Source organism: Papaver somniferum, chromosome 5, assembly GCF_003573695.1.
Source record: "Papaver somniferum cultivar HN1 chromosome 5, ASM357369v1, whole genome shotgun sequence".
Taxonomy (NCBI): Eukaryota; Viridiplantae; Streptophyta; class Magnoliopsida; order Ranunculales; family Papaveraceae; genus Papaver; species Papaver somniferum.
In genome coordinates this window covers 90,174,526-90,191,217 of record NC_039362.1, presented here as the reverse complement: position 1 = coordinate 90,191,217, position 16,692 = coordinate 90,174,526, and the positions used below count along the sequence as shown (strand labels likewise).

At 35.5% G+C, this 16,692-nt stretch overlaps 1 protein-coding gene across 1 annotated transcript; it reads right to left on the bottom strand.

Moving 5' to 3' along the window:
* Nucleotides 1–12,878: 12,878 nt before the first annotated feature.
* LOC113283446 lies at nucleotides 12,879–13,701 on the bottom strand (the record flags this gene model as incomplete). The annotated part of the gene is made up of 2 exons (XM_026532715.1): nucleotides 13,408–13,701; nucleotides 12,879–12,995 (listed from the first exon to the last, which is right to left on the bottom strand). Coding segments are annotated over exons 1-2 (411 nt in total), but the record flags the coding sequence as incomplete, so codon positions are not given.
* Between the last annotated feature and the right edge of the window lie 2,991 nt (nucleotides 13,702–16,692).

Genomic DNA, 16,692 nt, shown 5'->3' with positions numbered 1-16,692 from the left:
GAGAAAACCGTAAACACTACATGGAAAGATTGGAGTTATAGGCTTAACGATGCGCTTTGGGCATATAGAATGGCGTGCAAAAAACCGATTGGTATGTCTCTATATCGGTTGGTTTATGGAAAAGCTTGTCATCTTCCGGTTGAACTTGAACACAAGGCATATTGGGCGATAAATATGTGCAACATGGATTATGACAATGCGGGGAAACAAAGGAGGTTACAACTTAACGAGCTAGAGGAGATACGTAATGATGCTTATGAGAGTTCTCGTATTTACAAAGAAAAGACGAAACTTTTCCATGACAAGATGATTTCTCAAAAGAATTTTGATGTGGCTCAAAAAGTTATTTTATTTTATTCTCGTCTTAAACTATTTCCTGGTAAGCTAAGTTCCAAATGGATTGGACCATATGTTGTTACTAATGTTTATTCTCATGACGCAGTTGAAATTTCTAGTCTTAGAGATGGAACAAATTTAAAGGTGAACGACCATAGATTGAAGTCATATTATGAAATCATTGCTTATGTGGATATGGATGTGCAAGAATTTCGTGATTATCTCCCTCTGGAGGAGTAACTGAAAGGATGCCAAGTCGGGATGAGGACATTAAACTAAGCGCTAAATGGGAGGAAACCCATCGGTTTTGTATCTCCATCACTTTTGTTTTTATTTTTCTTAGTTTTTCATATCATATCTTGCATTCCCATCTTAGATTTTACAAGTCCTATATCTATAATAAAAGTTTTGACGAATTCTCGTCAGAAAATTTTGACTGCACACTTGTCATGAAAACAGCTCTCGAGACTTCATATGGAATATGATTTGAGTGGTTGACCCCAAATTTTAAAGAAAACAGAAATACCTTTCTTTTACAAAAAGAAAATCTGAATTCAGAATCTGTTCAGTTGGACCGATTGTCCTGGACATTTGAGTTTCAGAATTTTTCCAGAACTTTTTCAGATTGCATAACTATCAGTCTAGAGGCCATAAAAGTCAGACCATTTATCAAAACGATGTGCCCTTTTGACACGATATGGAAAATACATAGGCGAACAACTTTTGTTTAGGATGTTTTTCCTAGTTCCCTATTTGGTACAGTTTTGAGTTTTTCAGGGCTGTTATGTTAGAAATCAGAATTTTCGGTTTTGAACATTAAGGGCAATGTTGGGTTTAAGTGTGGGGGAGCATTTAGTATCATACTTTTTGTATATACATATAAAATAATAATACTCTTTGATTTCTTGCATTATTGAGACTTCATCTTTTGAAGTTAATTATGAGCTATTTAGGATGACATTCTAAACCATTTTAGGTTAAAACAGTTCTTACAACTGTAGATTAAGTTCCATTTTGTCATTATACAATTTTTAAATATATATGTTCATAATTGAATGCGAAACTCATCTATGGTAGTCGTTTGAAAGATTCATCCTCGCAATTAATTATTACTGAATCACTTTCTTTTTATTTTTGCAGTTATATGTTTCTCTAAAGTGATTTGGTGGGATCCTGATACTGTCGTGGATGTTGTAGCAAGGTAATCATTGGTTGAGTTTATATAAAATCCCCATAAGACAATTGTCTTACACTCATAAAGAGTGAGCCGAAAAAGAAAAAAAAACATATATATAATGCTCCTCTTCATTTATCGACACTAATAAATGATAGGTCCGGAATTGCGGACTAATCATGTAGTCGATGAAACAAAAACCATATCATCATTATATAGCAAGTAAAAAATACTATTGATGAGGTTCTCGACACTTGGATAACATTATGTGTGAAACGTTGTCCCTCTCTCCGTCGCCTAAACAAGCGTGGAACGCAGGATCCAATGCAACTATCACATACTTGCTGAAAAGGAACATGCGCTTAGAGTATCTAATCATGTGGTCGAGTTAAATGGGTGCCTCTCTCAACTATTATGCTATAAATAAGAATCCTTTCACTAGGACAAATATGGGCTTTGGTGACGGTTTGAGATTTTATACCATGACAGTTTTATAAAAAAGCGTCAGAATACATTGATGGTCATGCATAGATGATGGTTCCCTAGCATAACCGTCATTAAAAGTCTTTACAATCGTGATGGCTATCTAAACTGTCACAGCAAACATCTACTGTGACGTTATATTCTAGAAAGTGGCACAATAGAACTATCATACAATGACAGTTATGGACTGCCACGTATACATGATATTTAGTAACGCTTGAGCTAGTTCAATATATATAATGACGCTTGGTGATAACCGTTACACTAGCTCGTAAATATACTAACATTTTGTGGGTGGAATGTCACAAGAACTCACCATATCTAATAACGGTCCGATGATAAATAATCCCACCAGCTCATAATATAGAAAGAAAAGGTGTGGGTCATTTGATAAAACGTTAGCTGGGCTTGGACTTGGACATGGAATTACAAGCTGTCGTCCGCTAATCAAAACCACTGCAACATTAGTTTTTGTGGATCCAACCGCCAATATTGATGCAAATTTTTTTAATCCAAGGGTTTATAAGCAAAACCTAAAATATATAGTCTCTGGACTCTCCACCATCCCACTACTCACCGCCTCCCTTTATATTCCCTTTTTCTCGTCTTTTTCTCCTATCGACTACCATGTCGTCCTCTCTGTCTACTTAGGGTAATCATATCGTCAAACCCCTAAATCAGTTTGATTCTTCCAGTATTCTTGTTTTATTATATTCAAAAATTTAATAAAGGGTTGGCTTGTAATTGTAAGACAGATTTTATATACTCTCGATCGATTTAACACGAGTTTTTCTTTTGTGTAGATTTGATTTTTGGCATTATCGAGGGCGTCATTGACTGGAAATTATCTACGACAAGAATCCATGGGAAACCAAAGTGTTAGAGCATAGCTCGGTCAACCTCGCATGCGTTGCTATCTCAAGCATGTTTGTCAATGTTAGTGATCAAAACTATAAGTCTTGATTTCTAGCCTACATAGTTAAGTCTCGGAATAGGATAGAATAATGTAGTTGAGCTCAAGGACTTCATGACGATTCATCATACAACGACGAATATCTATACAAGGAACCGTGGAAATTCATCAACAAAAAGGTATGTGGAGACTTGAACTTATCTATCACTCAAAAGTCTATCTCTTATATCTCCTACTTCTTATGAGACAAAAGTTGTATGCTATATAAACTAGATCATACACATTTGACATTTCGAGCTGAGCATTCATTGCTTATATTTTATCTCGAAATCGTGTGTTATTAAAGCATTTTGCTTTGATCAAATTTATCTTCACCTAGTGACGAAAGTCATGAAAAGTTTCAATCACTTTGAGAATTGCTCTGACGTGAATCGGTCTGTGAATAACGGCTACATAGCGTCCTCTGAGAATGTCTCAATGATTGAAATGAGAGTTTAGATTACATAACCATGTATTACTTGAACCGAAGTTTTCAAACTTTGTTGATCAAGAGAAATCGGGAGGATTGTGGAATTGGCTTGCCAAGTCCGCGAAGCCAGTCCGCAGACTCGGTCCGCAAACTGTCGAAAGTTCTCGACCGAGAATTTCTGCTGGGATTTTCCGAAACTCGTTTGTGTGCTTAGTCCGCGAACTCAGTCCACGAACCCAGTCCGCGAACTGGCGGAAGTTCTCTTTCCGAGAATTTCTGCTAAGTTTGGAAAACTTAACCGATTAACTTAAGTCCGCGAAATTATTTGTGAACTTAAGAGGTTATGATCTAAAGATGTGTTCTGAACATGAAACATTAAATTACTAAGGAATGCTTTATGAAAACCGTGGCTATAATGTTCATGAGCCGATTCAATCGAATCGAATCATCTTTGTTTCAATTGTGTCTTGTGTAGTTACATAAGATCTCATAGCAATTGAAAAACTCTTTAACTAGTTCATTTGAGTCACTTGAACTAGTTATGGTGAAGAAGAACAAGGTTAGTATGAGATGCTCATATGGTTAAACTTTTGGGTTACTATGTTGAACCAACATACACGTACACGTTTGGGCATGGTTTTCACGAACCCAGTAAACGTCTACCCAAGTGTGTGTGACAAGCTAAGTTTTCGATCTAGAGGTTGAGAAATATTAGCTTGAATCTAAATCAAGTAATCATCTAACAGTGAAGGATTGCTTTGTAACTAAGGAAAAACCCTGATTTGATGGCTATATGAAGGAGACATCTAGCATTGTGCAAAACTAATCCCCACACGTCTGTGTGCTACTAGTGCGCTGATAAGCATGTAAATTCTACATTTTATACCCATATTTATATTAGCTAGAATTCAATATTTTAGTTACTAATACTATTTTAGTGCTTTTGTAGAAAGTACAAGTGAATTCGATCATCCAACGAATAAACAGCAAAATGTGAGACTTAATGGTGTTTGCGACGAAAATGGAAAATATGTTGGCATGGTATTTCTATATATCAGCAACACTTATTATGCTGGCCTGGTATTTCTATATATCAGCAGCACTTATTATGCTGGCCTGGTATTTCCATGTATCAGCAGCCGAGTTGGCCTGGTATCTCCATGTATCAGCAACGACAATGATCAAATATGCTGGCCTGGTATTTCTATATATCAGCAGCACAATGATAAATGAGGTTGGCCTGGTATCTCCATGTATCAGCAACCACCATGATGAAACGGGGTTGGCCTGGTATCTCCATGTATCAGCAACCACCATGATGAAACAGGGTTGGCCTGGTATTTCCATATATCAGCAACCAGTCTAGTTACCATGACAACAGAAGGGAGTCGAAATGGTGAATATGAAACTAAAACGGTGTTGGCGTAAATTTACGTATAGCATGAACAAAATTGAGTTTCCAAAGGTAGCCGCATTAATTCTTGAAGCACCTGCTACACTTCCAAATTCAATATCCAAGATTGTTTCCTTAGTTGCACACCTCCATCGGGTAATGACATGCAGAAGAAAAATATATGGGGATAATTAATTGGTGTTAATTTATTAATGAGAGAATATTGTGGTTGTCAAGAGGGAATCAGTATTCAATGTGAAAAGATTTTGCAAGATGTTATATGGCATGACAATATATTCATGAAGTATTATGGGATACACATACATGCAACTCTCACTCGGAAAAGAAAAGAAAATAAAGAAATGAAGTGGTATTATGGAAAATGGAAGAAAATAAATTAATGAAGTAATATTATTTTACTTACCATTATTAGTGGGAGTGAATTATATTAAACGTGGGCACGAGATTGTGAACATGCATTTTGGTTGGTGGTCAAAGATACATGCAAGGGAAATTAATTGTGATTGGAGAAAGAATTATACTTCTTACTTTAATTATTCACATGCAAAAATTTGATAAGGAAAGAATATATTATTCTTATGTACACTTTAATATGTCTGAAGTGGAGGAACCATAAAAGGATGGAGTGACGTCTGTGTTGGGGGGGGGGGGGGGGCTGCAGAGCCGTGAAGCGGAGAAACAAGGGTTTGCAGTTTTGATTTCATTTTTCTCCATGGTTTGCTAAGTTGTTTGTTAGGGTTGATATGGAAACCAATTTAATAATATATACTCAACAATGATATTTCTAATAGTAATTCATTGATTAGTAATTTCTCTTTATATAGCTTGGTATTTAATTGCTCATGTGATTTTCTATATTATTTATGCTTTTGAATTGATATTTCATGCTTCGGTTAAATCCCTAGACGTGGTATGCAAGGATAGATAGGTAATGCTTTAGAATCACTACCCTTGAAGCGAAGGAGATTACAACGGAGAAACTATATTTGAGAATTTAACATACAATCTTCCGAGACATGAGATTGGTTTCAAAATTGTCTTGAGTAATAAATAGAGATTAGTAGAGTTTTATATGATTGAATTGGTGAAAATCGAAAACCCTAACAACCCTTTCCCATTATTGTTTGAATTATTATTATTTCATTTTTGTCCTTAATTTCTGAAAAATCGTTAAAACATTATCTATTTGATTATTTTGTTTTGGTATTAGTTTGTAGAGTATTTCACACTCCCTGTGATAACAAATCGCATTTGCTATCTATATTATTATTGACCTGTACGCTTGCGGATATAACTGGGTTTCATTTAATCATTAATTTTGGTTATCTAAAATCTACATCATGCGCCCGCTAGAGTCGATCTTCATTAACCATTGATTTTCTTCTCTAAAATCAGGTTAATGACTTGAAAACTTCATTGGGATTGTGAAGCCAGACCGATACTACTTTATCGTAGTTGTGATCTTATGTTGCATCTTCTATCGTACGAGTACAATCGATTGATTGGCTTGAGATCATGAGAGTTCTCCGATAGGCAAGATAAAGAAGTCACAAACATCTTCTTCTCACTGTTTTTGATTCCTCGACAAACCGCCTGTGTAGTCAGGAAGGATTGTAGAGAGGTGATTGATTAATCTAGGTTGTTCTTCGGGAATATAAGACCGGATTATCAATTGGTTCCTGTTCACCTTGATTTTATATCAAAAGACGGAACAAAACCTAGGGTTTATCTGTGGGAGACAAATTTATCCTTTTATAGACTTTTCTGTGTGAGACAGATCTGTTTATTATCAAGTCTGTGATTTTGGGTTACAACAACTATTGGTTGTGGGTGAGACCAGCTAAGGGAATCAAGTGCGCAGTATCCTGCTGGGATCAGAGGCGTAGGAGTACAACTGTACCTTGGATCGGTGGGAGACTGATTGTGGTCAAACTATAGTCCAGTCTGAAGTTAGTTTGCAGTAGGCTAGTGTCTGTAGCGCCTTAATACAGTGTGTATTCAATATGGACTAGGTCCCGGGGTTTTTCTGCATTTGCGGTTTCCTCGTTAACAAAATTTCTGGTGTCTGTGTTATTTCTTTTCCGCATTATATTTTATATAATTGAAATAATATAGGTTGTGCGTTCGTGATTATCAATTGGAAATCCAACCTTTGGTTGTTGATTGATATTGATTGATCCTTGGACATTGGTCTTTGGTACCGTCCAAGTATTCCTTGTATTTGATAAAGACTCGCTATTGTTTTTAGCTTGAGTAAAAATCAAATCAAGAGAGAGATATTAACTCCTTGAGATACTTTTATCTAGATTGAGTCTGACTGTCTAGTTGATTCTCTAGCAAAGTATTTCGGAGTTAGTCCATACAGGATGCTAAGCGAAATATTGGGTGGTGTTGTTAGACCCCGCTTTTTCACAAAGCAACATCTCTAGCACTTTACGGACGGAGATCAACGTATGAACTTCTACTAGTATATGAAGTATGTTTGCAATTATTTATCGTAAAAAATCAATTCATACTTACACATGAACGAAAACTTGGGTAGATACCCCATTGATTAATTGATGGATATTGGAGTGATTGATTGTAAATTATAGTTGATTTTTGTGATGAGTTCAGATTAATTTCAATTAAAGGGATTGTAAATTTTAGTTTCAATGAAATGGAAATTACGATTGCGAATGAATATAAAAGTTTTATGATGCAAGAATTATTGGAGAATGCATTATTGTATGTTTACCTTATATCATACAGTTCACTGGATCAAGCATAAAGCATTATGGGAAATCCTTTAATCTTCACTTTACAGTGACAGTTTACCTCAAAATATGCCACGGTAGAATTCTGAAATATGACATTTATGGGATAATCCATTACCATGATACCTAATAGGTGACATTTACTTAAATGAAGTGTTACTGAAACAAAGAACATGATTATTTTGATTGAGATATTGCCTCTGATGTTTGTTATGGTGACATTTTTGGATACAATACAACACTTCCCAATGCTATTATACGACGGTTAAGTGACAGTTTAAAACTGTCACCTTAAGTAATACCTACCATGACACTGCCTTTGGCGACACGTTCAAATTTCACATGAACTGGCGTGAAATTGATACTGTGACAGTTTTGAAATGTCACCTATGTTGATTTTTGTACTAGTGTTTGACGACATTCATACAAGTATTGTGGGTAACATCTTTAACTTTAGTCAACATTTGCACACTTCACTTTTCTATTTCCATTCTCTTATCTATCCATGTGATTTTAGTATGACAGTGTTGCGGCAAACATTGCAACAAGTACGATGACTATCTTAGTAGAGTTTTGCAATCAGGTTGAATGTCACACGTAAGTAATTTCTTACATGTGATGATTGGAATGTATATGGGATGTTTGCAGCTAAAGAACTTATGCAAGCTAATTATTTGGCTTTCTACTTTGTGTCTATCATTAGTGGTTCTTCCAAGGAGAGAAATTGGAGTTGGTTTTGTGGGTATACCTCTTGTAAGCCCTCACGAGACTATAACTCGTCCACTAGGGACACCTAGGATTTTAAAGGCTTGTTATACATGCTAAGTATAACCGTTTTCTCAACGAGATGGAGTTGTTGTATTTAAGATTAGTTTTATTTAGTTTGCTTGAGGACTATAAAAAGCTAAGTGTGGGGGAGTTTGATAAGTGCATAATTCATATGATTTTAGTGTTCATTCCATACTTGTTTTAGCTATTATTCTTGCATATTTTCGTATTATTACTTTTGTTTTCTGTTATGTGTCTCTATTAGATAAATAATCCAAAAAGGAGCTAAAAAGTGCTGAAAAGAGATATGAGGAGAAGTATTCCAAGTATCCAAGTTCCCAAGTCCAAGAGAAGTTGAAGAAGTGCGACGAAAAGGAGCAAAACACTCAAAATCAAGAGAAGGGACAAAGACCGATCTTAACTCATTCAAATTAAGGATTTCTCATCAATATCTTGAAGATAATTGAAAGATAAAAAGAATGCAAAAAGAGTGAGGTCATTCCGAGTTCGGACGAAGAAGTTGTGGCCAAAACAAGCTTTTATCGAATACCGAAGACGGTAAAGTATGCAAACGAGTGCGCATACTTAATTTCCAAAATTTTCTGCTGGAATTTGAGGTACGCATACCGGTACGCATATTTAAGGAGTATAAAAACGTGTATGTATACTTGTGAAGGCCTAAGGGCACGTTTGCATTCATTATTTCGTGTTTCCAGGTCGGGTTCTTGAACCAGACTCAACACGTGGAGACCAAGCAATGTAAACCTATAAAAAGGTGTTAGGTTATGTAAAATGATATCACATCAAGGGATCACTAAATTGTAAGCTTGAAGAGGAGAAACATCACATGGATCAAAAGCTAAGGTTTCAGAGCGATTCATCAATCGTAACGATATCTCTAAACTTTTCTCATATGTATATCATGGATGTTTCTATATCCATGAGTAGCTAAACACCTATTTATTGAGGATGGATTCTAAGTTGTAAACAAGATTTGAGTTATTATATTAATCTACTTTGAAGTTCCTCATATGATTATCGTTTGTTAATACTATTGTGAATATTTATGATTGATAGATTGTTTAGGTGGCCAACTAAATTGATTTGTTTATTCAATCTATTGCTAGTATTGAGTTAGGAGATAAGTAATCGTCGAATAACTTGTACACAAATAGAGAACACAAAACCTTGAAGTGGGATTCTGTGGAGCGATTGTGTGTATAAGCAACACTAAAAAGTGGACATTGATCTAAGAGTCTAACTAGTAGGATCAACCTATAAATTCACAAAAGATAAAGCATTCGACTAAATTACACCTTGAGTGATCTACTACTAGGTGGTTTAGGTGAATAGAATCTGGTAGGCGAGAACTTCTGTATCCAGTGATATAAGGAATTTAGGGGATAACACTGATCTAGCTGTTATTCCATGGTTGGTGATAATATATGATTAACGACGAGTGGGCAACTATAATAACAAAGAAGGATTCCTCGATCATATCTCTCTCTATTGATTACAATACAACTTTATTTGCTTTGATTATTTACTTTGCTCACAATCTAAAACAAAACCCCCCCTTTGTGACACTTTGACAACTGAAACTCACTGCTCTTCGTGGGAACGATCCTTACTTCCATTATATTACCAGTTAATTATGTGGAAATAAGATTATTAATTTGTTGCATTAACGACGCGCATCGTATGTCACAGTTGCTTTCTTCACAACTCAATTAAGTGCGCCAACTGAGACCCAACTTCTGTTATGTTCAATACACACAATGAACCTGGGAGTTGGCCTTCATTCTAAGAACTAATTCAAAGGATTACATAGTTGATACAAAAGTTCTCAGCTGGTGCAATTCAAAATAACTCTAAACCGTAGTGGTATATAGAATAGTATAGTATAGGTCAAAAACTATATATGTTGGTGGATTTCATGTGTAATCTCTAGTTATGTGTAACTGCTAGTTACACATGCTAATTGGATGTGTAATTGCTAGTTACACATGCTAATTGGATGTGTAAAAATATGACTGAACCAAAATACTGCGTAGTTCTGTTTATTGGCTGTGTTGATGTTGGACTGATGGTTGTGGTGGTATTGTTCGAGTTGGTGGTTATCCTTTGATATTTCTTGGTAGTGGTAGTATTGTTGGAGTCTTAATATATATATATATATATTTTAAGACTCTTAAAAACCAATATGAATGAACTTCAAGATTTTTTTGTTTTTCTTTTCACATGTGTATTCAGTTTGATAAACTATCTTCTGTTTACATCAGGTTGAGGCCCCTGCACGTGTTGGCCTTGTTGCTCCTATTGATGTTATTGTACACCAGGAAACACATGATTGGATCCATCACAAATATCCTTCTTCCAGGTAATCTTTCAATTCGACCCTCATTACCACAGATGAATTCCCTTTCTAGCTCTGATTTTATATGGAAATTGATGTAATGGTAGTATGAAAATTACATACTATATGGTCAAGGTTATTACATTACATACACTACCTTTTTTTTGATGGTTCCCCAATCAAACAACTTATTCTCATGATGTTGATTTTACTTTTCTTAATTTTTAGTTAGTTTTGGAGTATTTACTTATTAGTTAAGACTGACTAAAGCAGATTATTTGCATTAGCATGTTCCTGAAGTATATATCTACGAACTAGTTTCCTTCACCAAGTACCAAAAGCATTTGACAACTAATTTTTTGGGGAAGCTGCCATATTTTAGTGGCTTATATTCACTTTTTTATTTTTATTTTGTAATTATTGTTGTTTTGATGTTCTTTGTTATTCACCTTGCAATTTTTCTTTAATTTATATGTACAAATGAATAAGACATTGTATGTTCTCAATTTTACATGCAAATATGTATGTGTAACAGTTGGTACACATATCAATATGAATGTGTAACTTTGAATTACACATGCTATATGCAATATAGCATGTGTAACTCTTAGTTACACAATTCAGATGCATGTGCAACTGCTAGCTACACTAGTCAGATATATGTGAAGCTGAATGTACATTGTTGTATGTATTGTTCATTTAAGCTTATAAAAACTGATTGCTTGTTGTGATATTTCAGGTTTTCCGATAACTTCATAAAAGCTAATTACTTATTTGTGGTATTGTTTTTGCTGGAATTGGAGTTGACCCTAAATACACAAGTCAGATGCATGTGAAACTCTCAATTACACTAGATAGATGCATATGTAACTTTCAATTACACTAGAAAGATGTGTGTGTAACTTCTAGTTACACATGCTAAGAAATTATTGTAAAGGAATATTAAAGTAATACATGTATTTTTTATGTTTTCTTTTTGATGTCTAATTTTTTTTTTTTGATGTGTAACTTCTCATTACACATGCCATATGGATGTGTAACTTCTGGATACACATGTGTAACTCCTGCATACACGTGTAACTGTTTCATGTTGTACACATGTTTAATTGTTTCATGTCATATGAATGTGTAACTTCTGTATACACATGCCATGTGCATGTGTAACTTCTGATTACACATCCATATGTTGTTGCTGGGAGGCGGTGGTTGTGGTGGCCCCCGCCGGCGATTGCTGGTGGTGGGCGGCGGTGGATGTCGTAGGTGGTGAGTGGTGGTGGTGGCTAGTGGTGGTGGTCGGAGGCTTGATGGTGGTGGTTGGATGTGTATGGCGGTGGTGGTCGGTGGTGGTTGGTGGCGTTGGTGGTCGGAGGTGGTTGGAACATCATCACACTATATTTTTTAAATTTTGAGTCTAAATTTAAATTTTATTTAATTGTGGGATTGATAATGTGCATAAGGATATCAATGTCTTTTAATATTTTGGGGCCTAGATTTAAACTTCTTTTGATTAAGGGCTTGATATTATGGGTACCCATGAGTCAGACCTTAGCTTAATTTTCCCTTCTTTTTTTTTAATGTTAATGTTCAAAGTTACGTCATGGCAGATTCTCATACTCCAGGTCAAGATAAAGCGAAACAAGGGTTGGGCAGCAGCCCCACTTGCAAACCCGACATCATAAGGCTATTTTTACAAGAAAATGTTGCCGGCTGGCGGCTATCACTGCCTGAGGTCAATAAATGACGGTCCGTACCACTTTTAACGGGCCCCCTAACTTGTTTTGAGTGAGCGAGTCTTTTCAGGCACTAAGCTACTAAACTTACAGGGGGTTAGTCCTCGAGTGATTTCGGGGGAGTTGAGTGTATTTTAAATCTCAGGGATTTTGAGAGAGTTTGAGAGAGTGTAGGGAGTTTGAGAGAGTTTTGTGTTTTTGAGTTCAGGGAGTTTGGGGGAGTGTAGGGAGTTTGAGAGAGTTTATTAGAGGGAGTTTGGGGGAGTTTGAGAGAGTTCGCTCCTAACTCATTCTCTTTTAAGAAACAATAAAACCTTATTTGCAAATAACATTGATCTTTAATCAAAAAAAAAATGAAAATGATCATATCTCTGTATCAATAGTATGTTATTTTGTGCAACGAGATAATTTTTTTTCCCTTCAATTTAACGGTCTCCATACAATTCTAACTCCCTTTGTTCACGAACATTTTCCCACATATTATCCGCTATACTCTTTCTCCATGCATTAGCTTCTTGACGTTGTTGTTCTTGAGTTTGTTGTGTCAAAATTTCATCGTCATTTACAAGCGTTGATGGATGTCTATCTTCCTCTTCCTCGACCGGAAACTCATCTGAACGGCATTCTTTTCGTAAGAAGTTGTGTAGGCCTGCACAAGCTGTCATTATCTCCGCTTGCACCTGATACGGAAATGGAGGTTGAGACTTAAAGATCAAGAAACGAGACTTCACAACACCGAACAATCTTTCAACTACATTCCTCAAAGAAGCATGACGCATGTTAAATAATTCTTCAGCCTTTTTCGCATGATTACCCGTACCAGAAAATTCTTTCAAATGATAACGTTGGCCACGAAATGGTGTTAAACAATATCGTCGGTTTGCAAACCCACCATCCCCCAAGTAATATTTACCTGAATAAAACACAAAAAAAAACTTCGTCAAGTAGAACCCGAATATAACTTAACCAAAAAACTCAAAACTTCACATTAGATAAAAGTAAAATTACCTGCGGTATTTTCAGTCCATTTCTTTTTGTCATTGCGTCGTTAAGTATTTTCGAATCATGAGCAGACCCTTCCCATCCACTGAGCACGTATATGAACTCCAAGTCGAAGTTGCAAACCGCTAACACATTTTGAGATGTAATTCCATGTCGATTCCGATAAACGGCTGCATTTCTTTTCTCTACCATTGCTGGGATATGTGTACCGTCCATAGCTCCAATGCAATCCTTAAAGTAAGGATAAAATCGTGTACTCTCACGAATTTTAAATGGAGTTGCACTTGTTGGCTTAGCCATCATCCTCGGAGCTATAGAATTTAAAGCTCGCAACATCCTGTTGAAGTTTTTACTAACTGTCCACCGAGAGCGACCAAATGTGTCACGTATTGCAATATCGTGAACTTTGGCCAACAACGAGTAAAAATGTACCAAGCATTTCTTCAATAGAAACACATCTTGTATCACATAGATGTAGTTTCTATAATGATACAACATAGTTTTAGAAAAATATCAGGGTACATCCTATAACTTCTTCGAAAGTCTTCTGGGTCTTGACGCAAAACTCTCCTTATATAGTTATATCCAAACAAAGTAACTGGGCGTCTCATTGGTCTTTCAATACGCTGACTTTGTATGTATTGCAATTGCTTGATTATATCCATCAACCATGAATGCACCGCTGAAAGTATATTCAAAAATATGGATAGTTCAAATTCATTATTGCTGCTTACCTCTTCATCATCACTGCTTTTCTTCTTCTGTATCAAAGGCTTCATCTTCACTATCAGTAGATAAATCCAAATCAGACATGTTCACCTAAAAAGATAAAAGTACTTTTTTTTATTAGAATCATCATTATTTCAAAAGCATAAAAGTATATGTATATAGAAAATAAGCATATAGAATATAAAGTTCATAAATTCAATCATAATAACCATAAAGATGTCAACCCATAAAAATTAGTAGCAATCAATCCATAACAATAAGTTCTCAACTAGGAGAAAGAAAAATTAAATACTAATAGTTATGAAGAAAAACGATCAAATGTTGTAACTCTAAAAGCCCATTAAACCTAATAGAAACTTGCAAAGATGACAGGTTTATGCTTTTAACTTTGAACCAATCCACAACTTTCTCTCTTCAGGAGTAAAACGTATGAATAAGTTCTTCTTGTGATTGTTGTCCAGCATTTCAATTACTTTCAGCTTATCTTCCAAAGAAATTTCATTCATGCCATAAACAAGATCCCATACTTGGTTATCTTTCTTATCCTTATCAATTCTGCGCATTTCTTTTTCAATTTTGCGGTCTTCTTTCTCTTTCGCAACAAGAGCATGCATTGAATCAATAGAAGAAGCAATCGATGAACTGTTGGCAATCAATTTCTCTAGATAATCAGACTGCCCAGTAGGATTAGTTGATGTAGAAGAGTCACCAATGTCACACCTTGGTCTTTTCTTTGGTGCCGTTTTTCTGACAGGAATTTTCTTTGTGTTCATATCTTGAGTTTCATCTTTATCTTGTTCATCACTTTCCTCTAAGCCATATCCCACGTATGATACGTTAAAAGCATTATCATATTGCTCTCGTTGAGTATAATCAACATCGAAGTAATCATCTTGTTCATCTTCCTTATCACAGGTTCTAGCACTTGTACCCTCATGGGTAAGATCAACTGTAACTTTTCCAGAAGCACATTTATTCCCAAAAACAATAAGCAAGTCACCATAGTCTTTACCATTATCTTCCCTTAAGTTAGTTTGGTTTGGATGGCTCTGTTAACATACAAAAAATAAATAAAGGATAAAGATGAATTAGACTGCACAAAATAGAAGAAAAAAATATCAAATTTAGTTTTCAGTAAGTAACACACACATACCTCAAAGTAATTGTTCCACATCTCGTCGGATCCAGTAATCATCTTGTTAGCATCATCCCAACCGAATCCAGAAGTACAAGATTTAAACAAATCCTGGTATTGACCAAATCTAGTCTTCAGCCATCTATGTTTCCCTTTATAGTTCTCAAAAGATTTGTCACAACCACATGCTTGGTTAAGTTTTGGAAGTATCTCCTCTTCCACTATTCTCTTAGTAAAACATCCACTAGTGTCTTTCTTCTTCTCAAGTGTAGCTTCTACCAACAGTTCCAATAATTTCTCAGTCTCTCGAGTTGTCCATTGTTTGTAATTCGTAGTCACTTCCGTTTCCGGTTCCGTATTCTTATTCTTCCTAACATTCTTTTTCTTCTTGTTGTTTTCAGCAGGTTGGCTGGATTTTTCCATTCTATGGTGTGAGATGTTAGCTACATTAGTACTTAGACTAATACTAGAACTTAACAAAGCAAGGATAGTAATAACACCAAACAGTCTAATGTAAACATGATAAAAAAATGTGATACTAGATTACACAGTACTAACACGCAGATCTACTTAGCCAAATTGTTAATCAAAGAAAATCCCTTAGCAACTCCTTGCAACAAAAGCACCGTATGAATTGGCTAAAACACACCAATACGGAATGAAGTACGCCACTGTATTGAACTTTGGCATATAGAATAGAAGAGAAGTATGTGTCTAAATAAGAGGACTTAACAAGTGATAGTGATTATCAATGACCCATGCAAAGTAGCAAGCCAATTAATGCATGATGACATAACAAATTATGAAGATAGCTGTAAAGGAATTCTGTTTCACCGAAACACAGTTTCAGATTGTCCAATATTTGTAGTACTAATACTTACCTGATCCTCTTGAAACTTTTATGGTACACTTATAACTCAATATTCCACAACATACTAAAAAATCATAGCATTCCAACGGTTCACTAAAAAGATACATTACTCAGAACCCGACTACTTTCAATGCGTGCATACAAAATTCAGTTCCGGATTTCTCACACTTTGGTGTACCTAAAGTGATCATAACTTCATGAAATTTCTAAAGTAGGAAACCTTCATATATACAAACATCATACTAAAATTTCATCTTTTTCCGATAAGCGTAGAATGAGATAAATAGGAATCAATCCCCTATTCGGGATTTAAACTCAGCAGACCATAGTCATATATTGTGCAAGCTTTGCAGTAGCAAACCTGACCTGATCCGCGTGAACATTTTACTGTACTTCTATAACAAGGTAAACTACGACATACTCAAATTTCATCATATTCTAACGGTTGAGTATAAAAATATCATTATAACAAAAGCACCGTATGAATTGGCTAAAACACGCCAATACAGAATGAAGTACGCCACTGTATTGAACTTTGACATATAGAATAGAAGAG